Genomic DNA, 25191 nt, shown 5'->3' on the forward strand with positions numbered 1-25191 from the left:
TCTATTCCTATCACAAAACACCAAGTCCTGGAGTTGTCCGTGTGCAGCAGAGGCAGAATGGATGCTTTGTGGAAATGAATTAGCCATCACACAAACTGCTCTCTGAAACTGCTCATGATTACTATGCTGAAGCAGGCCCGTTTGATGTAAAACAATACTCGGGCTGTATGACTCATTCAGCTGAAGGGCTGGCTGTATGGGTAAGGTTTTAGATAGTATGGCAAGTTTCCTGTGGTAGAATCTGAACTGCATTCAGACTTCTATTTGGCCTCTAATAACATTCTTAACTGCATTGCACCTGGAAGGAACATAATCAAGCTTTAGCATCATTTCCACTTAGTTCCTTGTAGTCTATGTAGCTTGAGTTATCTGTCAAAAATGTGTCTAGTAAACCATTCCAAGCAGTTAGTTTACATGTGCAACCATTTGATCTGATCTGATACTTACCCATTGTACTGAATGAAATTCTAGCATACTCTCTTAGAAAGGACATCCAGGACAAAGAAATACAACTTATTTCATTAAAATCAAAATCTGCTAGGGGCTAAGATCACACTGGGCATAATTAATTATCATCAAGCCCTACGCTATGCTATGCTTACTCCTTAAGTAGACAATAATTATATACATGGCATCTATGTAAGTCTCACTATATTGTATCCCAGAAATCTGTCATTTTCTTTGAGCAAATACTACATGATTTAATTATGGTTATGCACTTTTAGATTAAACTCATACAATGCACTTGGGAATGACAAAACATGTTCAAGATGAAAGCATTCTTTGAAAATACAGAAAATGTGCATATTAATGACAACTTATCTCCAAAATGTTATTGCATTAAATTCCTCTAGTCATCTAACTTGCTGTTAGTACTATGTACAAAATATTTAAAAGGAAATACACTGCTGTAAATTGATTTCTGGCTGTGCTCATTATATTTCAAAATAATAATCAAATCAATCCACTTGGCTCCTTGAATTACTTAATACTTTCCAAGAATTGTTTAATCCAGGAAAGAAGAATATCCAGTTCACTGATGGCTTTGTAGATTCCTTTCTTTCCAATCTGCAGATAAAGTAGAAATATTAGAAGCAGAAATATTTCATATCTTAGAAAAAAGTACTCAAAGACAAGAATTTGGTATACTAACCTCATAAAATGTTCTTTTCATCCTGGTAATGGATTTCATCTCTCTAGCTGATGAAACACAGGAAATCTAAGAAATTAGCAGTAAATACAGAAATATTGCTGAAGAAGGACTAGTATTCACTCTTCCATCCACTCAACCAGCAATTTTTGAGCATGTTGTGGGCATGAAATACGCTGGCAAATAAATAATGCCTGGCCTCTGTCCTAACAGAGTTTACAGTTTCATGAGAGAGAATAATGATAAATTTTAAAAAAACAAATGAAAAATTAAAATTTACAAACTGAAACTAAAGCTGTGTTTGTAATGCACGACTCTATGATAGGGATCAACAGAAACTACCCTCTTTCAACTGGATGGTCAGAGAGGGTTCTTTTGAGGAATGACACTTAAATTAAGGTCTGAAAAGGGGGGGGTGCAGCAGGTATATGAGGAAGTGAAGAAAGAAAAGAGGGATTTGGAAAGGATACCCAGGTGGAATAATTAAGGGAACCTGAGCGAAAGGTGTGCAAATGTCCTGAGGCAAGAAAGACTACGCCTTCCAGAAACTTAAAGAAACCATGGCTGGAGCAAGAGAGATGCTAGAAAACACAAGAGATGTGGGAATGATGAGGAAAAAATTTTACTTTTTGAAAAATTGCCCTGGCTATTTTAAATATTGATGTTGAGTCCCAGGAGAAAGCACCAGGAAATGAATATTAGTTTCTAAATTAGGAGGAAGAGTAAGCTAGTGTCTTGAGAAGATAGCTTGTAGCCTGACTTGGGGTGGAGAAATTGGGAAATGCTGATCTCCTTTGAGGAGGTGAGTTTTCAAATATGAGCACGAGAATCACTTAGGAGTCATGGAGGAAGAAATTCTCCATCTTCTTTTCCTCATCTTTTTCTCCCACAGATTCCCATAGGGAACACCTTGCATAGGAAGGTAGAAATTCTTCCTGTGAAAGAGGCTTTTGTGATGAGGCATGGAAGAGCTACACACAGAATGTGAAGGTTCCGTCTGCAGGACTCACAAGCACAAGGGCTGAACCTCCCTGTGATAAGAGCGATCAATTTAGATCAGATCCTGTGAGGCCAAAACAACGTGGAACCGTTCCAGGACCAGAATAGCCAGAATAGCCAGGTAGCCAGAATCAGAGCATACAGTTAGAAAGAATTCATTCCTTTATTAAACAAGCATTCATGAAGTGCCTACTAAGTGTCACATCATGTGCCAGGCACTAAAGACATAATAACGAGCAAAACAGAGCTAGCAAATAGATAGGGGTAGACGGGAAAATCAACAAAATACAAGATCAATAATAGAAGATAAAAATCCAGCAGTTCTTCTTTACCCCAGTTTCCCTCCATGTGAAGATTGTTAGATAAAAATAATAGTAGTCAATGTGTATTTTGTTAGCATTCTGTGTCAGGCACTAATATGAAGGCTTTGGTTATATTAACTCATTCAGTCCTCAAAACAACCTTATGAGGTAGGTACTATTATCACCCTCATTTTACAGGTTAGAAAACCCAAGCATTGAAGTTAATATTCTGTCAATGTTCACATAGTATTAATAAGTGGAAGAGCTGAGATCTAAACCCAGGTATTTTGACTCCAGAGTATGTATTTAAAAGCCACTATATTACACTATTTATACACTATTATACTATTTTTTTATATTAAAAATCCTGCATAACTTGGAAAAGATATTCCAGCCAAGCCATTCTCCTGTTGAAAATCTTAAATATCCAGTTCCAAAGAAAGATTAGTTCAAAGATCTCTACTCTGTATTCAGTTCAGTTCAGTCGCTCAGTCGTGTCCGACTCTCTGAGACCCCATGAATCGCAGCACGCCAGGCCTCCCTGTCCATCACCATCTCCTGGAGTTCATTCAGACTCACGTCCTTCGAGTCCGTGATACCATCCAGCCATCTCATCCTCGGTCGTCCCCTTCTCCTCCTGCCCTCAATCCCTCCCAGCATCAGAGTCTTTTCCAATGAGTCAACGCTTTGCATGAGGTGGCCAAAGTACTGGAGCTTCAGCTTTAGCATCATTCCTTCCAAAGAAATCCCAGGGTTGATCTCCTTTAGAATGGACTGGTTGGATCTCCTTGCAGTCCAAGGGACTCTCAAGAGTCTTCTCCAACACCACAGTTCAAAAGCATCAATTCTTCAGCACTCAGCTTTCTTCACAGTCCAACTCTCACATCCATACATGACCACTGGAAAAACCATAGCCTTGACTAGACAGACCTTAGTCGGCAAAGTAATGTCTCTGCTTTTGAATATACTATCTAGGTTGGTCATAACTTTTCTTCCAAGGAGTAAGCGTCTTTTAATTTCATGGCTGCAGTCACCATCTCCAGACTCTGTATTATCCCAGGGGAAATACTGGGAATGCCTCTAAAAGCCTAAGCTAATTGACAGAGAAAGACACACAGAGACAGAGACTTCAACCTGAAAATGCACAGTGTGATAATAAACAAAAGACGAAAACCTCTGTGTGTGTGTGTGTTTGCTCCCTTTGTTCATTTGTTTTCCAGATTGGAACTGCAAAAGTAAATTCTAGAAATACCGAGTCTAGTTCCAGCCAGGAGAGTAGTTCTGGAAATAATCATTGTAGAGAAGACTGCCTATCACTTTTTAAATAGAGAATTTGGCTAGATGCTAAATCAGTCCAATCAGAAATTATCTAGTATAAATGTAGTTGGCCCAAACATTGCAACTGGAAGAGAGGACTTCATGAGGATAATCAATACTTTCCGATTCCAATATATCCATAGTTCTTAGATGCCAAGAGCAGTCACAAGGAACTGAATAAGCTAGTCATAGGGCACAACACCAAGCATGGCTGTGTCAGGATTTAAAATTTTAACACTAGAATCCACCTGCCAGTGCAGGAAACAGGGGTTTGATCTCTCATCCAGGAAGATCAGCAACTAAGCCCATGAGCCATAACTACTGAGCCTTGCACTCTGAAGCCTAGGAACTGCAACCACTGGAGCACGCACACCCTACAGCCCTTGCTCTGCAACAACAGAAGCCACTGCAATGAGAAACCTGTGCTATGCAACTAGAGAGTAGCCCCACTTGCCACAACTAGAGAAAAACCCGTGCAGTAATGAAGAGTCAGCATAGCCAAAAAAAAATAAATATTAAAAAAAAAAAGATTTAACACTGAAAATGTGAAACCAAAGAAGCCAACCAAATTCTGGACATTACAGAAATTAAATGTCATTAAGGCATTCCTTAATGATGAGGCCCTCTCCCCAGACAGCTTGGGCCTACAGGGCCTCCCATAAATAGGGTAGGAATTACAAGAAAGGTTTCTGACTTCACTCTATCTAAGGCACACGCTACCCTAAGAAGAACAAAGAGAGCAGAAGAGGAAAAAAACAAGGTTTGGCAAAAAATAAGAACCCATCACTTAATAGTGGCAGTGTTTCCTCTAGAGCTCTGTAGGTTTATGGGATTCTTTCTGGTGCCTTGAGATCATTTACTATAAATGACCTCTAGTAAATGCAAGAGGTTTTCATTTTCCTCACTGTTATAAATATGTCTATAGACCCAGTAGGATAGCCTGATTTTACTGCTAATTCCTATTTCTTTGCTTGGAAGGAGGAATTTACAAAACAGTGATTCCCTTTACCTTATATTTCAAGGTATAGTTCCATTTGCAGAAAACAGCATGGAAAACCAAAGGGCAGCAGTTTTGTTCTAAGAATGGCTGCAGGATTTGACAGACTAAGGCAAAGCAGTTATGATCTGGACAAGAGGCAATGTATTAGTAGGGCTGGAATAACCAGGGACTGGCTCAAAAACAAAAAAATAATGTGTGTGTGATAGTCACAGAATAGCAAACACAAGGCAACAGCCTAATCATTCACCATTAAGTCAATGGATATTTATTGCATACTTACTATACGCTAAGCATATAATCGTGTCTCTGACTACAAAGCATTGATTTTACTTAATTTATAAAAGTGCCCTAAATGCTGAAAACCGCCTTGGGGCACAAGCAATGGCTCGTAACTGTCAGAGACAGCGAAGGAAAATCGCAATACTATGTGATGAATACTGTGATTTAAAAACAAAAACCCATTCTGGGGACACAGCAGAAGCCATCTGAGGGCTCCCAGAGCCTTCCAGAAGGAAAAAACAAGAGAGTTGCATCTTGAAAGGTGACTAAAATGGAGTGGAAGAAACAGAAAGAATAGATGAGTAGGCAGAAGAAGCCGGATGCTAGAAGGGTGGAGAGAACAGAGATTTTTTATTATTTAATTTGTTATTATTGTTATCATTTTGGGGGCAACACCTGGCAGCATGTGGGATCCTAGTTCCCTAACCAGGGATCGAACCTGGGCTGCCTGCATTGGGACTGTGGAGTCTTAAGCACTGGACAACCAGGGAAGTCCAGCAATGATAATTCAAACACCCTTCTGGTCTCAGATTCAGTTACCTGTGATATGGCCCCCGACCTCCAGCCCTCAGCATCCTCTTGTTTGCCCCCTTCATGGCACCTATCAAAATATGAGAGTTGCTGAAACTGACTGAGAGTATTCTCAAAAGAGTTCTGTACAGAAAGAGATATTATCTCTAAATTTTTGTGGAATTTCCAGCATCTGGAATAGTGTTCAGCAACACTAGATACTCAGTGCTTGTTTAATGACTGAATCAATGAATGAAATGCAAGCATCAGCTTAGAGCTTTGGGGTTCACAAAGTCCACTGGTTTAATATTAATAGTAGTCTGAAGTGTATACTGGGCATTAGTGAGCTCTGTTTAAAACAGTTTGATGAAAAAATTAATGTAATCCTTAAATCTGAATGCCTAATATCCACAACGTGTTTGAAAAATCATGAAAGTATGTATTGTGTATTATATGCTGCTGCTAAGTCGCTTCAGTCGTATCCGACTTTGTGCGACCCCATAGACGGCAGCCTACCAGGGTTACCCCTGTCCCTGGGATTCTCCAGGCAAGAACTATGGAGTGGGTTGCCATTTCATTCTTGAGTGCATGAAAGTGAAAAGTGAAAGTGAAGTCACTCACTCACATCTGACTCTTCGAGACCCCATGGACTGCAGCCCACCAGGCTGCTCCGTCCATGGGATTTTCCAGGCAAGAGTACTGGAGTGGGGTGCCATTGCCTTCTCCGAAAGCAAAAATGAATAATCCCTCTCCACTGATAATTCTGAGGAAATGAAATAGCTTGGCCAGGGAGTGGACAGCTGTACATGTCATAGTCTCTCACCTTGCATTGTCACAAATAATGACCTCAAATTCTTCCTACAAACAGACTTTTACTATACTATAGTCTTTTGTGAGCATGTACTATAGTCTTTTATGAGGCTTCCCAGGTGGCACTAGTGTTAAAGAACCTGCCTGCCAACACAGGAGACCGTAAGAGATGCGGGTTCAGTCCCTGGATTGGGAAGATCCCCTGGAGGTGGGCATGACAACCGCTCCAGTCTTCTTGCCTGGAGAATCCCATGGACAGAGGGCTGGAGGTCGGGGGCCATACCACAGGTAACTGAATCGCACAGAGTCAGACACGACTTAATTGACTTAGCACAGCACAGCACAACTAAGGAATAACTTTGACAGAAGAGAAATTCTATAATATAATCAGAAAATATATTTACCAAAGTTAAAACTGATGACTTATAAATGACCTCTTTATCTTTCACTTAAAGTAACACTATAAGTAAAACACTAACATTAGGCACTAAAAAGGTATTTGATTGTTTAAGAGAATCTCTCGTTTGGAAATCGTTGAGAAAATGTAATTGAAAGAAAATTAGTGTTCTGAGTATGGAAAACAGTAAGGAAAGATATGAACAATTTTACAGAACTACTACGTATTAGGCACTTTGACATAGTATTTTATTTAATTCTTCCAAAAACCACATGATGAGATTATTAGTATTGTTAAAGACAAGTTTAGGACTTTATAGTCAATGAAAGAATAAACCAAGATTAGTCTTACTTCCTGCTTCAGTTTTGATCAGTTCAGCCAATTATGATTTTTAAAATATTCAAAATTGAAAACATAAATAATTGGCAATGCTTCACAACTTGATAAGCTAGTTGCAACTGATGATACAAATTACTTATCAAACATTCTACAGGAATTAGAGACACAAATATTCTATTTGACAAGACTTACTAAACTTAAAAATTAATCACATACAATTAATGTAAAGGAACAGAGCTCTCTAATTACCAATTACTATTTAGACTCTCAAGATATTAATTAAAGTAGATGATGAAACCTTGAAAACTAATGTACTCTTTTTCCAGTTTCAACTTGGAGCACTAGCAATTACGCAAATTATCCTATGAATTCAACTAAGCAACTATTAAATTCCCTTTCAAGTCTGAGAGTTTTTCTATAAGAATCTTTAAAACATCTTTTTACAAAGAGGCAATTTCCAAATATCATTTAGACAAATACCATGGGATCGCAAAGAGTCAGACACACTGAGAGACTTCAACTTTCACTTTCACTTTTCAGGGCTAACAAAGATTAAAAATAAAAATATGTATGTCATCCATTGCTTTTTTTCTTTAAACAATTATGCCACCTGAATTACCCAAATCAGACTTATAAAATATATAATATTTTACTAGGTGCTGCAATACCTGGAATGTTCTCAGAAACAATCAGATGACATTCAAATATAGTGGTGCTGGGATTCCAGACATTGGAGTCTATCGTGAAAATCGTTGTAAGGCCGTGTCTTAAGAATGGCTCAAGAAGACGCCAGTCTCAGTGGATTTATAGAGAAACCCTAAACTTTAAAGATCATCCCCATGGAAAAGAAATGCAAAAAAGCAAAATGGTTGTCTGGGAAGGCCTTACAAATAGCTGTGAAAAGAAAAGAAGCAAAAAGCAAAGGAGAAAAGGAAAGATACAAGCATCTGAATGCAGAGTTCCAAAGAATAGCAAGAAGAGATAAGAAAGCCTTCCTCAGAGATCAGTGCAAAGAAATAGAGGAAAACAAGAGAATGGGAAAGACTAGAGATCTCTTCAAGAAAATTAGAGATACCAAGGGAACATTTCATGCAAAGATGGGCTCAATAAAGGACAGAAATGGTATGGACCTAACAGAAGCAAAAGATATTAAGAAGAGGTGGCAAGAATACACAGAAGAATTGTACAAAAAAGATCTTCATGACCAAGATAATCACGATGGTGGGATCACTCACCTAGAGCCAGAAATCCTGGAATGTGAAATCTAGTGGGCCTTAGAAAGCATCACTACGAACAAAGCTAGTGGAGGTGATGAAATTTCAGTGGAGCTATTTCAAATCCTGAAAGATGATGCTGTGAAAGTGCTGCACTCAATATGCCAGCACATTTGGAAAACTCAGCAGTGGCCACAGGACTTGAAAAGGTCAGTTATCATTCCAATCCCAAAGAAAGGCAATGCCAAAAAATGCTCAAACTACCGCACAATTGCACTCATCTCACATGCTAGTAAAGTAATGCTCAAAATTCTGCAAGCCGGGCTTCAGCAACATGTCAACCGTGAACTTCCAGATGTTCAAACTGGTTTTAGAAAAGGCAGAGGAACCAGAGATCAAATTGCCAACATTGGCTGGATCATCGAAAAAGCAAGAGAGTTCCAGAAAAACATCTCTTTCTGGTTTATTGACTATGCCAAAGCCTTTGGATCACAATAAACTGTGGAAAATTCTGAAAGAGATGGGAATACCAGACCACCTGACCTGCCTCTTGAGAAACCTATATGCAGGTCAGGAAGCAACAGTTAGAACTGGACATGGAACAACAGACTGGTTCCAAATAGGAAAAGGAGTACATCAGGGCTGTATACTGTCACCCTGCTTATTTAACTTCTATGCAGAGTCCATTATGAGAAACGCTGGGCTGGAAGAAACACAAGCTGGAATCAAGATTGCCCGGAGAAATATCAATAACCTCCCTTATGACACCACCCTTATGGCAGAAAGTGAAGAGGAACTAAAAAGTCTCTTGATGAAAGTGAAAGAGGAGAGTGAAAAAGTTGGCTTAAAGTTCAACATTCAGAAAACGAAGATCATGGTATCTGGTCCCATTACTTCATGGGAAATAGATGGGGAAACAGTGTCAGACTTTATTTTGGGGGGCTCCAAAATCACTGCAGATGGTGACTACAGCCATGAAATTAAAAGACTCTTACTCCTTGGAAGAAAAGTTATGACCAACCTAGATAGTATATTCAAAAGCAGAGACATTACTTTGCCAACAAAGGTCCATCTAGTCAAGGCTATGGTTTTTCCAGTGGTCATGTATGGATGTGAGAGTTGGACTGTGAAGAAAGCTGCGTGCTGAAGAATTGATGCTTTTGAACTGTGGTGTTGGAGAAGACTCTTGAGAGTCCCTTGGACTGCAAGGAGATCCAACCAGTCCATTCTAAAGGAGATCAACCCTGGGATTTCTTTGAAGGAATGATGCTAAAGCTGAAGCTCCAGTACTTTGGCCACCTCATGCAAAGAGTTGACTCATTGGAAAAGACCCTGATGCTGGGAGGGATTGGGGGCAGGAGGAGAAGGGGACGACAGAGGATGAGATGGCTGGATGGCATCACTGACTCGATGGACATGAGTCTGAGTGAACTACGGGAATTGGTGATGGACAGGGAGGCCTGGCGTGCTGCAATTCATGGGGTCGCAAAGAGTCGGACACGACTGAGCGACTGAACTGAACTGAACTGAAACCTTAAAGAACCAGAAAGACTTCTCAAAAATGAAAAGGAATTTATGTCCATGAGTTGATAATGAAGCTAAGAGAAAATAACAACTCATTGATCACCTTGTAAGAATATTAGAAAATCAATCCTTATATTGAAAACTGATAAATAATGAAAAAGAATTACATGTTTCTTTTTAACAGTACAGATGAAATTGTTGGAGCAAATGAAATGACAAGTTAATTAAAAATATAATGTCATTTGGTAACTTTTAAAAATATCTCATATATTTGCATAAACAGTTGACCATAAATAAAATTGTACACTATCTAGAAAATCACAATATTTAAAACAGGTAAGAACCAGAATTACATGTTTATTCTGACTTTCTTATATGATAAGGTCCTCAGGACAGCCAAACAATTAGTTAGGGGAGATTCTTTTTACATAATTATCCCTATTTATAAATAAAGGAAATAGAATTTCAAAAGCATTATTGTGCAATGTTTTATGAATTAATAGATCTAAACAATAATTATCAGAGACTGATAACAGAAATAGAGGTCATATAGTACATTCTAGAAGCTAAAGGAAAGGTGGATCATGTGAAGTAGGAAAAGGGGAAATATTAAAAAGAACAAATTCAGACTTCCAGTAACAAACGCCATAATGTCTAAGACGAAAAATACGCTGAATGGGACTAAAGTAGCTTAGATATTACAGACTAAAAGATTTGTAAATTTTGTAAACTTGAAGATATAGCAATAGGAACTATCCACAATAAAACACAGAAGAACATTGCCATTGACCATAAAAACGAGAACAAGGATGCTGAACAGTTTTAACTCCATACACTACTGGTAGAAATGTAAGCTGATTTAGCCACTCTAGGAAACAGCTTGGCTGTCTATTGCATAATTAAACACACACCTAACCCATGATCCAGCCTAGATGTTTACCACTGCTACCTCTCAATTGTTTACTCAACAGAAGTGTGAATCTCTCTCCAAACAAAGACTTGCATGGCATTTCTCCAGGCAAGATTACTGGAGTGAATTGCCATTTCCTTCTCCAGGAGATCTTTCCCACCTACGGATTGAACCCCAGGTCTCCTACACTGCAGGTGGATTCTTTACTGACTGGGCCACTGGGGAAGTATATAAATATTAATAGCAGCTTTATTTGTGATAATGAAAAACTGGAAAAAATAAATAGCCATCAATAGATGAATAGATAAAGTGTGGTATATCATTACAGTGGAATGCTAATTGGCAATGAAAAAGGGAGAAGTAATCAATACACTCAATAAATGAATGAATCTCAAAATAATTATACTGGGTAGAAGAAGTCAGACTTTAAAGAATATGACACATATATAGATTTTCCTCATCTTATAATTGTCTCAAGTCCTAATAAACCTATTTTAGTTGAAAATATCTTAAGTCAAAAATGCATTTAAGGGACTCCCCTGGATGTGAGAGTTGGACTGTGAAGAAGGCTGAGCGCTGAAGAATTGATGCTTTTGAACTGTGATGTTGGAGAAGACTCTTGAGAGTCCCTTGGACTGCAAAGAGATCCAACCAGTCCATTCTGAAGGAGATCAGCCCTGGGATTTCTTTGGAAGGAATGATGCTAAAGCTGAAAGTCCAGTACTTTGGCCACCTCATGCGAAGAGTTGACTCATTGGAAAAGACTTTGATGCTGGGAGGGATTGGGGGCAGGAGGAGAAGGGGACGACAGAGGATGAGATGGCTGGATGGCATCACTGACTCGATGGACATGAGTCTGAGTGAACTCTGGGAGTTGGTGATAGACAGGGAGGCCTGGCGTGCTGAGATGCATGGGGTCGCAAAGAATCGGACACGACTGAGCAACTGAACTGAACTGAACTGGCAGTCCAGTGGTTAAGACTTCTTTCAACGTAGGGAGTATGGGTTCAATCTCTGGTCAGGGAGCTAATATCACACATGCCTCAAAGTCAAAAAACTGAGACATAAAACAGAAACAAGGTTGTAATGAATTCAACAAAGACTTAAAAATATGCATAGTATACCTAACTTTCCAAGCATCATAGCTTAGTCTAGCCTAGCTTAAACATGTTCAGAACACTTACATTGGCCTACAATGGAGAAAAATCACCGAACACAAGCCTATTTCATGATGAAATGTTGAATATCTCATAGACTTTATTCAATACTGTAATGTAAGTGAAAAACAGCATCATTGTTTGGGTACAGAGCAGTGGTGAGTGAGTTGGTTGTTTACCCTCATGATCTCATGGCTGACCAGGAGCTGGGGCTGCCTCTGCTGTCCAATATCAAGAGAGAGTACTGTGCCAGGAATCACTAGCCCAGGAAAACTGGAAACACATACCTTTTGTACCTCTATAAAGTCAAAAATCACACCATTGTAAGTTAGGGATCATCTGTAAAACCATTTACATTAAATCCTAGTAAATGCAAATAAATCTACAGTGACAGAAAGCTGATCAGTGGTCCTCTGGAACCAGTGTTGGGGAGGGAGAAGGAAGGAGATTACCAAGCTAAACAAAGAAACTTTGAGGGGTGATGGATGTGTTCATCATCTAAATTGTGGTGGTGATTTCACAAATATACACATATGTCAAAACTACCAAATAACACACTCTAAATCCATTCAGTTAACTGCATGCTAATTATATATCAATAAATCTGTTAACAAATACATCATAAATATAAACATACAACACAAATATAAACAAAATTATCACTCCTATGATTGTATTTATGCATGGGATTTGTCAAACTTTTAACAGACCTAAAGCAATTTATTAACCTTTCTCTAAGCTTTTTCCTTCTGATCTCACAGTGAATGACACCACCAACCAGCCAGCTTTCCAAGTAGAAACCTTGGGCTCATCTCAGTCTACTGCTGCTGCTGCTAAGTCACTTCAGCTGTTTCCGACTCTGTGCGACCCCATGGACAGCAGCCCACCAGGCTCTTCTGTCCTTGGGATTCTCCATGCAAGAACACTGGAGGAGGTTGCCATTTCCTTCTCCAATACAGGAAAGTGGAAAGTGAAAAGTGAAAGCGAAGTTGCTCAGTCGGGTCTGACTGTGCGACCCCATGGAGTGCAGCCGACCAGGCTCCATGGGATTTTCCAGGCAAGAGTACTGGAGTGGGGTGCCGTTACCTTCTCCACATCCCAGTCTGGGCTTCCCTAATGGCTCAGATGATAAGGAATCTGCCTGCAGTGCAGGAGACCTGGGTTTGATCCCTGCAGAAGGGAATGGCTACCCACTCCAGTATTTTGCTTGGAGAATTCCATGGACAGAGATGCTTGGCAGACTACAGTCCATGGGGTCAAAGAGCCAGACACTTCCACTTTCATCCCAGTCTGCTCTCTTCCTCAGACTCTCCTTGTCCTTCCTTATGGCACTAGTGTGCACACTTTAGTCCAAGCACATTATTGCAGTGCTCTTTTCATTGTTTGTTTTGCCTGGAATCTCACCCCTGCAGACATACAGATGGCCAACAGGCACGTGCAAAGATGCTCAATATCACTAACCATTAGTGACATGCAAATCAAAACTATAATGAGGTATCACCTCACGCTGGTCAGATGGCCATCATCGAAAAGTCTATGAATAATAAATGCTGGAGAGGATGTGGGGAAAAAGGAATCCTACAATGTTGGTGAGAACGTAAATTGCTGCAGCCTTTTTAGTTTTCCATTTTAAATATAGCAGTGTGTACATGGCGATCCCAAACTCCCTAACTATCCCTCCCTTCCCTCGACTCTTTTCCCCTCTGTGAGTCTGTTTTTGTTTTGTAAAATAAGCTCATTTGTATAATTTCTTTTTCGATTCCTATAAGGGATATTATACAGATATTTCCAGAGATTCATTCATCAGTCAGAATCACCACACCTAGGAATGTCTGCATCCAATAAAAAAAGAGATGACTGGAGTGGATAATAGATGCTATTTCTGGTTTTCTTTTTCTAACTCCAGATTCTATAGACCAAGACATGGATTTAGTCTCAGAATCAATTCCTCGAAAGTCTGCCCAGGTTTCAGTAAGAGAGTGAGGAGAGCTTTAAAGCAACCAGCAGAGCCACATGGAAGGGGGAGAAGAGTTTCTGCAACTTGCAAAGCTTTGATTCATTGGCACATTCAGAATTAATGATAGCCTGAGGTCCCTGGAAGGAAGGGGGAAAAAAGAAACAAAGTGACAGTTACGCATCAGGGGGAGGGCACAGCTGCCCTGCCTAGGAAAGCTGCCCCCACGCCTATCTCCCCAAATTAAAGCAGACGTTCAAAAAAGAAGAAAGGGAAATATCACATGTAAAGAAATGTCACCTACTTCGCATTTTATATCTTCTCCCTCCTAACCTCTGCCCCATCCACTGATTCAGAATTCCACATAGAGCAGCAAAGGCCCAGTTAATTTATATTACACGTACTTGCTTCTGTAGCCAAAAAGAAAAAATGGTGATTGCCAGAGAAACTAAATGCAAGCCTGTTATTAAAATTAAACTGATATTGATAAAATTAAACTCAGATATTGCTTTAGGGAACTAAAACAATATCTGAGGCGACTTTCTAAAGCTCAGCTTAATTTTTCGACTCTCTTTTTTACAGTTTCACGGAGGCGGTTTGTTTACTCCAGCACATAAGCTCCTTAGCTTGTGAGCCAAATTAACCAAAGCTAATAAGGGTTGTATTGGGAGGGGAGATTAGAAGGAAAGACCAGAATTAGGTGGCCCTCAGTATGGTTGGCTAGGCGATGTGCTTGTATTTGGCCACAAGGGGGAGCCAGCCGCCTTGGGAAGCCTCCACGATCAGCCTGAGAGGTTGTGCCGCCCTACTTTGTAATACCCTACTCCCATCCTGCAGTAGCCAAAGTCTCTCAAGAAAAGCTCTTGACAAATTAAGGTCTCTTTAGGAAATGACTTCTTCCACAACAAGTCAAGGAAAATCAGAGTTCCTAGATAGCTCTATGGTTTCTAAGTTTTTCGTCTGAAATATTTCTCAGTTTAGGTTATAACTATTATGTGGTCTCTAGCTATATGAGCTGAAGAAATAAAATCAATGATCAAAGCAAACGTGGCTTTTGGGAGTTCCAGGTGTCCAGATATACTGTACTGTATCAGACAAGGATTTCTAGTACCTCAGCATCATTAACAAACTTCATTTACAATAATATTATATTAAATTGGATGGCTCTGTTCCTTATTATTTTAATGGAATATGAGAGTTTTGGGGAAACTATGCAGCTTATTTAACTTATATGAAGAGTACATCATACGAAATGCCAGGTTGGATGAAGCACAAGCTGAAATCAAGATTGCTAGGAGAAATATCAATAACCTCAGATATGCAGATGACACCACCCTTATGGCAGAAAGTGAAGAACCTCTGATTTAAGGAGCCTCTTGATGAAAGTGAAAGAGGAGAGTGAAAAAGTTGGCTTAAAACTCATCATTCAGAAAACTAAGATCATGGCATCTGGTCCCATCATTTCATGCCAAATAGATGGGGAAACAATGGAAACAGTAGCTGACTTTATTTTGGGGGGAGGGCTTCAAAATCATTGCAGATGGTGACTGCAGCCATGAAATTAAAAGATGCTTGCTCCTTGGAAGAAAAGCTATTACCAAACTAGACAGCATATTAAAAAGCAGAAACATTACTTTGCCAACAAAGGTCTGTCTAGTCAAAGCTATGGTTTTTCCTGTGGTCATGTATGGATATGAGAGTTGGACTATAAAGAAAGCTGAGTGCCAAAGAATTGATGCTTTTGAACTGTGGTGTTGGAGAAGACTCTTGAGAGTCCCTTGGACTGCAAGGAGATCCAACCAGTCCATCCTAAAGGAATCAGTCCTGAATATTCATTGGAAGGACTGATGCTGAAGCTGAAACTCCAATACTTCAGCCACCTGATGCGAAGAACCGACTCACTGGAAAAGACCCTGATGCTGGGAAAGATTGAAGGCGGGAGGAGAAGGAGATGACAGAGGATGAGATGGTTGGATGGCATCAGCAACATGATGGACATGAGTTTGAGTAGCTCCGGGAGTTGGTGATGGACAGGGAAGCCTGGCGTGCTGCAGTCCATGGGGTCACATTCGGACACAACTGAGTGACTGAACTGAACTGAATGCAACCCAAGTCCCAAAGGAGGATATAACTTAAACACAAACTAACCAAAGGGAGCATAAATTTGTTGTATTTTTTACCCTACTGACCAGCTCACCCTTATAAAAGTTCTCTGCACTGTAGGCTGGAATTTGGATTACTGTGTACTTTCATGGACCACAAGAAAAAAGATGTCCTGATATTTTAAAACTGAAAATCTGCTACCAACAGCCCAGATTTTAAGTTTCATGACCCTGATGCCCAAGGATAGAAAGCTCATTACCTTCTGGCGACCCAAGGACTGTAATAACCTTCTCTACCCCCTACTTTGTACCACCTACCAGTACAACCACAGGAGACTGGAGACAGCATACTTAGAACAAAATCCACGCCACAGAAAAGACTCAACACTTCTCACAGAGGCAAGCCAACTAATATTGCACAGATCCTGGCTTGGTTGTTTTGCTTTGTTTTGTTTTTCTGTACTGATCTTTAATATCATGGGCGTTAGAAATACGGTCACTTCTGCCTTCTTAATTAATACCCCATTGCTTAGGGTACCACAGTATCAACCAATTTAGGTGCCAAAGAAGAACACACTTCTTTTATCACTTTCTTTTGATTGAGACTTTGCCTTGTAAAGGATACAATTCTATACTTACACAAATAAATATGAAAAAGTCAATCTAAAAGCACTTATCAATATGGGAAAGAGAGAGGAGGTAAGAGAAAGTGAGCAACAGAGAAAGAGGAAAAGGAGAGAGAGAAAGGAAAAAAGGAAAGAAAGGAAAGAAGAAAAACAATGACATTCTAGAAAAGTGTTTGGCACATCATTGGTTCTTCAGAAATATTTGTTAAATGAATGAATTAGTTGGGATTTGCACAAAGAGACTGATCTCAAAAACTAAATATTGACCTGAGGCGCATCTCATGTTCATTTAGCTCTCTTCAACTTATTTTACATGTCATTCCTTAAGAAGTAGTACATAGTGGCATGACAAGTTACGCAGGATTATTTGATATAGTTTCCCTGGTGATGGATTCTCCATTTGGACTACAAGCCAACAATTAAAAAACCCCTGTACTCACCCTTTGGGGTGAAGACAAAATATGCTATCTTCTAGGTGGATGTCTAGGATCAAAACCGTATTTGCTGTGCATACTTACACAACGGCTCAATTTCTGCCTAAGGCTATGAAAGTCTTCCACAAAGTGCATTTCCTTGCAAACCTGTAATTGGAGTTGACCAAAAACGTCTTCCATGAAGAAGGACAGAAGTTGTTCCTGGAATCTGCAGTTTTTCTATAAATAAGATAGGAAAAAATTGTATAAGGTAAACCATGAGCAGCTTTTGTAAAATGAATCAAAATATCCCCCTGATTATTACTTCATGACCATCTGGAAAAATTCAAAATGCAAGGAGAAAAGCATGCCACAAGCAGAAATGTGAGAAAGAAAAGCACCCCCTGGCTTACCATAAATAGCTTTTTTGTTTTCTTTTTTAATAACCGTATATTTTTTATGCGATCTTCCTACAATAAAACAAAGAGAAATAAGATTTATCCAGCATTTCAAATGTCCCTTAGGTCTTCGTTTCTAAGCAGAGCCTAATACTTACTGGAATCGTTGCTCTGAGGCTTGCTGCCTTGACATAGAGAGTATCAACGGCTTGGGACAGGGTTCCCGTTGGGTAACAACTTCCAGCAAAGGATGATTGCTTGTGCTTAGCAATGGCAAGATACAGAGTGACAAAGAGCAACCCAGATCTCAAAATGCAACTCACCCACATTTCCTTCCACCCCACTCAGCTCGTGTCACTACAGTAACCAGACAGTTACTTGTGCTGGCTAGACGGGAGGGTAACCTACTTACTTTAGCCCTCAAGGTCGCCTCTCCAATGAGATGCTGTGAAAGATAACTTACAGTTTAGAAAGAGGAAGATCACTTCAGTTCTAATTTTTTAGAGCTTGCTTCATAATCAAAAAACATTGACCACACCATACTGTGACATTAAGTAAAAGCTCAAATTTACTGGCAAGATTGGGGCCCTGTTTCCAAAAAGAATTCAGAACCTCAGATGTGTCTCACAAGAGATTTCATTATTTTAAAAGCCAAGCAATGCCAGTAAAAGAATCCTGATCTCCTGGAGGCTGTGTGACTGTTCTTAAATATGGGAAAAAAATCTGCTTTTGTAACTAGTATCCCAGAAAAAGTGTAGAATGAGCAGCCCTGGGAAGCCTGCTCATGGCCTCATATGGGTTTGACATTTGTCCTTTGCCAGATCCTTCACCTGCCCACCCGTACCCCACCAGAAGCCATCATTCTGCAGCCCACCATCAAGACTCAAGAGAAAAATTTTCCAACTGTTTTCAAGAATTTTTCCACCTCATACATTGTAACTCCCTCAACATATTCAAGACTTTTTTTGAACCAGGACCTGGAATTAAGACCTACTTAATTAACTTACCTAATTAATCTATTAATTTAATAGGTTCTCTATCATGTGTCCATGGGATTCCCTGGTGGCTCAGATGGTAAAGAGTCTGCCTGCAGTGCCAGAGATCCGGGTTCTATCCCTGGGTCAGGAAGATCCCCTGGAGAAGAAAATGGCAATCCACTCCAGTATCCTTGCCTGGAAAATTCCATGGATGAAGGAATCTGGCAGGCTTCAGAGTCGGACACAAGTAACTGCACTTTCTTTCTTTCTTTCTTTATCATCTGTCCAAGCTAAGCACCCAGACTTTTCCTTTAACTCTAAATTTCCAATAGAGTGAAAACTCCTTACCTTTCCATCTCTGAATTCTCAGCACCTACTGTGATGCCTCAGGTAAAGAAGCAACATGTTCAGTATTAGCTGAATAATACTTCCCTTTCCACATTATGAGATGCTGCTATAACTGCTTTGTTTTTTCGTTTATTCCATTAACAAATTTTTACCAAGCATCTATCTGTACAAAGAACAGTGCTTGGAACCATGGGCCCACATACTAAAGTAGACGCTCCATGGACTTCTGTCCTTTACTCTGTCCCAGTTCTTCCCATGGCGACAAGTATGGTTCCTTTTGCATAGCATCCCCAGGATAAGACGTGGACACAGCTCAGAATCATATACTGAGAAGCAGCGCTAGGTCACCAAAGCCCAGACGAATGGCACCAACCTCAATCTAGGCAAGTTAACACTAAAACTCTGGTTGTGAGTAAGAGATTCGACAAAACTAGGAAGAATCAGTAAACAGGCATCAGAACACAAAAGTGAATTCAGGGCGTCAAAGGAGGAAAGAGAAAGTATTAAGTAAAAATTGCAAGTGAGTGAGTGAGTGAGTGAAGTCGCTCAGTTGTGTCCGACTCTTTGTGACCCCATGGACTATAGCCTACCAGGCTCTTCTCTCCATGGGATTTTCCAGGCAGTAGTACTGGAGTGGATTGCCATTTCCTTCTCCAGGGGATCTTCCCGACCCAGGGATCGAACCCAGGTCTCCCACATTGTTGACAGACCAGGGAAGTCAAGCTCCCAAACACAGGGAGTATTTTCCATTGTTTCAAAAAGTAGGTGGATCAGGACTTCCTTGGTGGTGTAGTTGTTAAGACTCTGGGCTTCCCAAGCAGGGAGCATGGGTTCGATCCCTGGTGAACTAAGATTCCCACGTGCTGTGTGGTATGGTCACAATAAAGTATAAATAAAAAAACAAGTATGATTCTAACTGATGAACAAGGTCAATTTTTAAAAAGTGACTTAAAAGAAATAAAACAAGATTCGATTTTTTAAAAAAATAAGTGGATCTCTTTGGAGAGCCCAAATGTCATTTCCACAGAAGTACCTCTGCTAATTAAGGACACTCCCTTTGAAATGAAATGAGAACTCTTCCCAAAGACCTACCAGAAGACTGTCGATCAGGAGTGCAAAGTGGATTGACTGAAGTTTTATAAGAGTTCAGGAAAAGGAAGAATGGGTTTTTTTTCTTTTTTAACTAATTAATTATTTTAATTGGAGGCTAATTACTTTACAATATTGTAGTGGTTTTTGCCATACATTGACATGAATCAGCCATGGGTGAACATGTGTCCTCCATCTTGAACCCCCCTCCCAACCCCCTCCCCACCCCATCCCTCAGGGTCATCCCACTGCACCAGCTTTGAGTTTTTAACTGGGAGTAGCTTAAAGGATGTTGGAACTGGATGTGGAATATCTTCAGGGTTTCTTGGTTTTGGTTTTGTTTTTTCAAGCAGAGTGATGCCTATTGTTCAAAGTTCTTTTAGACAAAAGAGTGTGAACATTAGGAATCAAAACCCCAAATGCTTTCAGCAGGCATGGGATTAACACACTGAGTGGGTAGACATAAGACATCAGGGACTTATACTATACATGGCCACCAAACGTAAAGTCTATCCAGTCGTATAGCCTATAGCAATAAAAACACCGTACAGAATACTGCTAGGAGCATACACTGCCTTGAGCAGCTAAAATCTGGGGGCCCCGATATGTACCAACAAAACATACATGCAACTCCAATTGCTAATATTGACAGTCAGCGGGGTTGCTGGTTTTTTGACCTCTGATAGTTGCACTTCCATAAATATTTTGTCTCTCAACTCCTCATGATCCAGGAAAGATCACGTATGTCCCAAGAGTGCTTCTGCTTTAGCTTTCAGCCAATTTAAGAAAACCAGTTTTTTCAGGACTGAAAACTGTGTCACCCCAATGATCACAGTCATCCTATACCTTAGTCAGCAGACCTGCCTCGTTAGAGTGCATTAAAGACTCAAATCTGACCTCACAGGATGACTAGTGAACAGGGTACTCAAAGCACAGATCCTGAAGACAATTCCCAAGGTGTGTTCCAAAAGTCCTAAACTGTAAAAGAACCATTAGAAGAAGTACACGGTGTCCTTCGGGTGCCAATTTAAAAGAGAAGTTTCTGCTCATTTGGATTTATTTTTATTATATCACTTCCACAATTTTCTTCTACAGACTTGTATAAAAATTGCTGTTAATTACAAGGATATTTGGTTTTGAAACTCAGATCCACTTCTCATTAGTTATTATGGCATTGGGAAAGTTACTAATCCTCTTTAAGCTTCAGTTTGTGTCATCGTTAAAACAGGACAATAATTACACCTACTGCAAAGGGTTATCATGAGCAAAAAGTATAACAGTATGAATAGAATGGTTAGCACAATGCCAGCTATAGCAGCTCTCTGAAAGTGGTAGCTACTGCATTATTAGTTTTCAAATAATAAATATGTCTTAGTCCGTTCAGGTGTTCTAACAAAATACCACCCTTGGTAGGTTTCAAAGAACAGAAATTTATTCCTCACAGCTCTTCAGGCTGGAAGTCCAGGATCAACAGGCCAGCATGGTCACTTTCTAGGAAGGGTTCTGTCCTGGGTTGCAGTCTGCTAACCTTTCTCAGTGTCCTCACGTGCTGGAAGGAGTGAGGAGCTCTCTGGAAACTCTTCTTTAAAGGCAGGAATCCCATTCACCATGGCTCTGCCTTCATGACCAAATTACCTCTCCAAAACACCATCAGCTTGGTATCTAGGTTTCAACAGACAAACTGGAGGTAGGGGCAGGGGGTAAAAACCCAAATATGCAGACCATGGCACAATGCATGTGTAACGCTCTGAATAATGTTCAAGTTCATTACAAGCCTGGAGAAGCCCTGAGAAACGGGTGAAGAAAATGAGAAAAGGGAAGGATGAACGATCTGACAGCATTTCAGAACGTGTGCACTTGAAGCGTTCCGTTTACCCCCCACACACCCAGAGGGCAGACTAGGGCCAATGGAGTGAATATTTTAAGGCTGCCACTCCTACATAATATGCAAGAGACCATTCAAACACTTTATCTGCCCCAATGCACAGTGAATGCCCCAGTTCCTAAAGGCTGACATGACAGCCATTTCCCACGAAATTTAAGTCCCTTCCCTCCCAGAAGAATGCTAGCAGCTAGCAGCTTGATTTTCAAACATGTCCAATAAGCAAAATGAGATCACCAGCTCCTGCAGAGAGTCACAGCTCACTCTGAGTGCTCAATGGTGCATCTGCTCCTCTGTAGGAGGAAAAAAAATGGGGATTTTTAATTTGCTAAATCGTTTTGTTGACTCTAAGATGCTTTGTTTTCACATGTTAATATCTCTGAAATCCTAGCCTGTTTTCTAATCCATGGAGTCTTACAATTACATCACTGAATCAGAGTCTGTACAGTCGTCTCTTTCTAATGGCATCATCACTTCAGTTGAACTGTGTGTGTGGCTATTACTGTGGGTATTGAGCTTAAGTGCTGTTCAGATGCCTTTGGAGAGGTTATCCTAAGATTTGGCCTTGACACTAAAGTTAATGTGTTTATAGAAAGGCGTAGAGCAACAGTGGACTACAAATCTGATATTAGAGAAGTAAATATTTGTCTTTGGAAGAATGACCAAAAATACATATTTTCTTGCAAAGCAACAGCCACATGCTGAAAGTTAAGAAAGCACTGTATTGTAGTTTATTCAGCAACATGTTTCTTGGATGGTAAATGAAAGAATACTGCAACTTTCAATATATTGCATCTTAAATTTGTTGATATTTGATGTTTAATGACCTCAAAGATGGGTATGATCCTCAGGATCATAAACCCCTAAAATCAACGCAGACGTGAATAAGAAGCAGATAGATCTATTTAAACCAGTCATCCAAAGAAAACCAAAAACAAAAGACACTGAAATCCAATGTTTTTCCCAGGATAGAATCAGAAGATATAGACATGAAATAGTTATAGATAGATAGTTTGTTTCGTACAATGATAGCTTGAGTTTTGTCCCCTCAGAAATTGTAGGTCCTGCTTTACTGAACCATCCAAGAAATCTGTTTATCTTATATTTACATCCTTATAGGGATGGATGAGAACAGGTTAGAGGGAGGAAGAAGAGTTCTGTCAATGGTCTGTGTTGAAGAAAGGGGGTTATTGAAGTTGGATACATGAGCAACATAAGGAAGAATCAGCTTGGAAATTCACTGAGGGTCTCCCCCTATGTTCCAGGCCTTGTGCTAGGCAGCTGGTATTCTATATTTTCACTCTTCATCATTAATTCGTTCATTCACCAGGTTCTTAAACTGAGTCCTTGTCATCCCCCAGGCTTATTGGAGGTTGTTGGGAGAAGAATGATTTTGTATCCTAATGTTCAGGGTATAACTAAATACTTCCCATTATACTTGAGAATGTAGTTAGTCTTAGAGCATCTGGTATTGCTCCATTTTACAGAGAAAAAAATCAGAGGTCCAGGGAAGTTGAATCACATGCCTGGTGACAGTTCAGAAAGGCAGAGAATTCCACCCATGTTTGTGAGACTCCAAAGCTCATGTGTTTTCCACTCTGTGTGTGGGCTCCCTCCACACCAGAGAGCGGGACACAAGGAGTGTTGGAGGCATTGGTGGACACCACAGGAAACAGAAGATGGGAAAACAGTGACCTAAGGAAAAAAGAACAAAAAGACAAAAGTAAGGAATAATAAAACAAATCTTTGTGATATTGTATAACCCTTGTATATTCACTATAGGAATATCTAATCTTATATCTAATCATAAATATTTTCCTTTCCTTGATCTTCCCAGTACTTCTAAAAACGGTAAAGGAGCTTTTGTTTTGTTCTTGGTTTACAGGTAAGAGAGCTGAGACTGAAAGAAGTTAAATGACTAGAGTCTGAAGGTGCAAAGACAGGAAGCAGCAACCTGGGCTTTGACCCAAGTCTTTGGACAGCAAATCCCATGGTGTTTCCACTGTACCATTTTGACTCCAGATTAATAAGTAAACATTATGGATGATGGAGTTCAAGATCTTTTGATGGACAGTGAGAAAAAAACAACACACCAATACAAAAAAAAAAAATTTATTATCCATTCCAATAGCTATCAGGCAGTATCCCATAGCTTTGAAGAGCTTCCCTGGTGGCTCAGTGGTATAGAATCCACCTGCCAATGCAGGAAATACAGAAATGTGGGTTCAACTTCAAGTTCGATCCCTGGCTGAGAATGATCCCCTGGAGAAGGAAATGATAACCCACTCCAGTATTCTTTCCTGGTAAATCCCATGGACAGAGGGGCCTAGCAGGCTACTCCCATGGCGTCATTAAAGAGTCAGACACAGCATAGCAACTAAACAACAGCAATAGCTGTGTTCAGTTCAGTTCAGTCGCTCAGTCATGTCTGACTCCTTGTAACCCCATGAATTGCAGCACGCCAGGCCTCCCTGTCCATCACCAACTCCCGGAGTTCACCCAAACTCACGTCCATTGAGTTGGTGATGCCATCCAGCCATCTCATTCTCTGTCATCCCCTTCTCCTCCTGCCCCCAATCCCTCCCAGCATCAGAGTCTTTTCCAATGAGTCAACTCTTCACATGAGGTGGCCAAAGTATTGGAGTTTCAGCTTTAGTATCATTCTTTCCAAAGAACATCCATGGCTGATCTCCTTTAGAATGGACTGGTTGGATCTCCTTGCAGTCCAAGGGACTCTCAGGAGTCCCAACACCACAGTTCAAAATAATCAATTCTTCGGTGCTCAGCCTTCTTCACAGTCCAACTCTCACATCCATACATGACCACTGGAAAAACCATAGCCTTGACTAGACGGAACTTTGTTGGCAAAGTAATGTCTCTGCTTTTTAATATGCTATCTAGGTTGGTCATAACTTTCCTTCCAAGGAGTAAGCATCTTTTAATTTCATGGCTGCAGTCACAATCTGCAGTGATTTTGGAGCCCCCCAAAATAAAGTCTGACAGTTTCCACTCTTTCCCCATCTATCTGCCATTAAGTGATGGGACTGGATGCCATGAATTAGTTTTCTGAATATTGAGCTTTAAGCCAACTTTTTCACTCTCCTCTTTCACTTTCATCAAAAGGCTCTTTAGCTCGTCTTCACTTTCTGCCATAAGGGTGGTATCATCTGCATATCTGAGGTTATTGATATTTCTCCCGGCAATCTTGATTTCAGCTTGTGCTTCTTCCAGCCCAGCATTTCTCATGATATACTCTGCATATAAGTTAGATAAGCAGGGTAACAGTATATAGCCTTGATGTACTCCTTTTCCTATTTGGAATCAGTCTGTTGTTCCATGTCCAGTTCTAACTGTTGCTTCTTGACCTGCATATAGTTTCTCAAGAGGCAGGTCAGGTGGTCTGGTATTCCCATCTCTTTCAGAATTTTCCATAGTTTATTGTGATCCACACAGTCAAAGGTTTTGGCATAGTCAAGAAAGCAGAAAGAGATGTT

The 25191-nt window shown here is 40.1% G+C and overlaps 1 protein-coding gene across 1 annotated transcript; it reads right to left on the reverse strand.

Moving 5' to 3' along the window:
• Positions 1 to 675: 675 nt before the first annotated feature.
• Positions 676 to 17730, reverse strand: IL26 (interleukin 26). Its single transcript, XM_040233402.1, has 5 exons — positions 17560 to 17730; positions 17417 to 17473; positions 17109 to 17243; positions 1154 to 1219; positions 676 to 1068 (listed from the first exon to the last, which is right to left on the reverse strand). The coding sequence occupies exons 1-5, from the start codon at positions 17728 to 17730 to the stop codon at positions 982 to 984; spliced, it is 516 nt and encodes a 171-aa protein (XP_040089336.1). The 3' UTR covers positions 676 to 981.
• Between the last annotated feature and the right edge of the window lie 7461 nt (positions 17731 to 25191).

This window comes from Oryx dammah, unplaced genomic scaffold, assembly GCF_014754425.2.
Source record: "Oryx dammah isolate SB20612 unplaced genomic scaffold, SCBI_Odam_1.1 HiC_scaffold_29, whole genome shotgun sequence".
Classification (NCBI taxonomy): Eukaryota; Metazoa; Chordata; class Mammalia; order Artiodactyla; family Bovidae; genus Oryx; species Oryx dammah.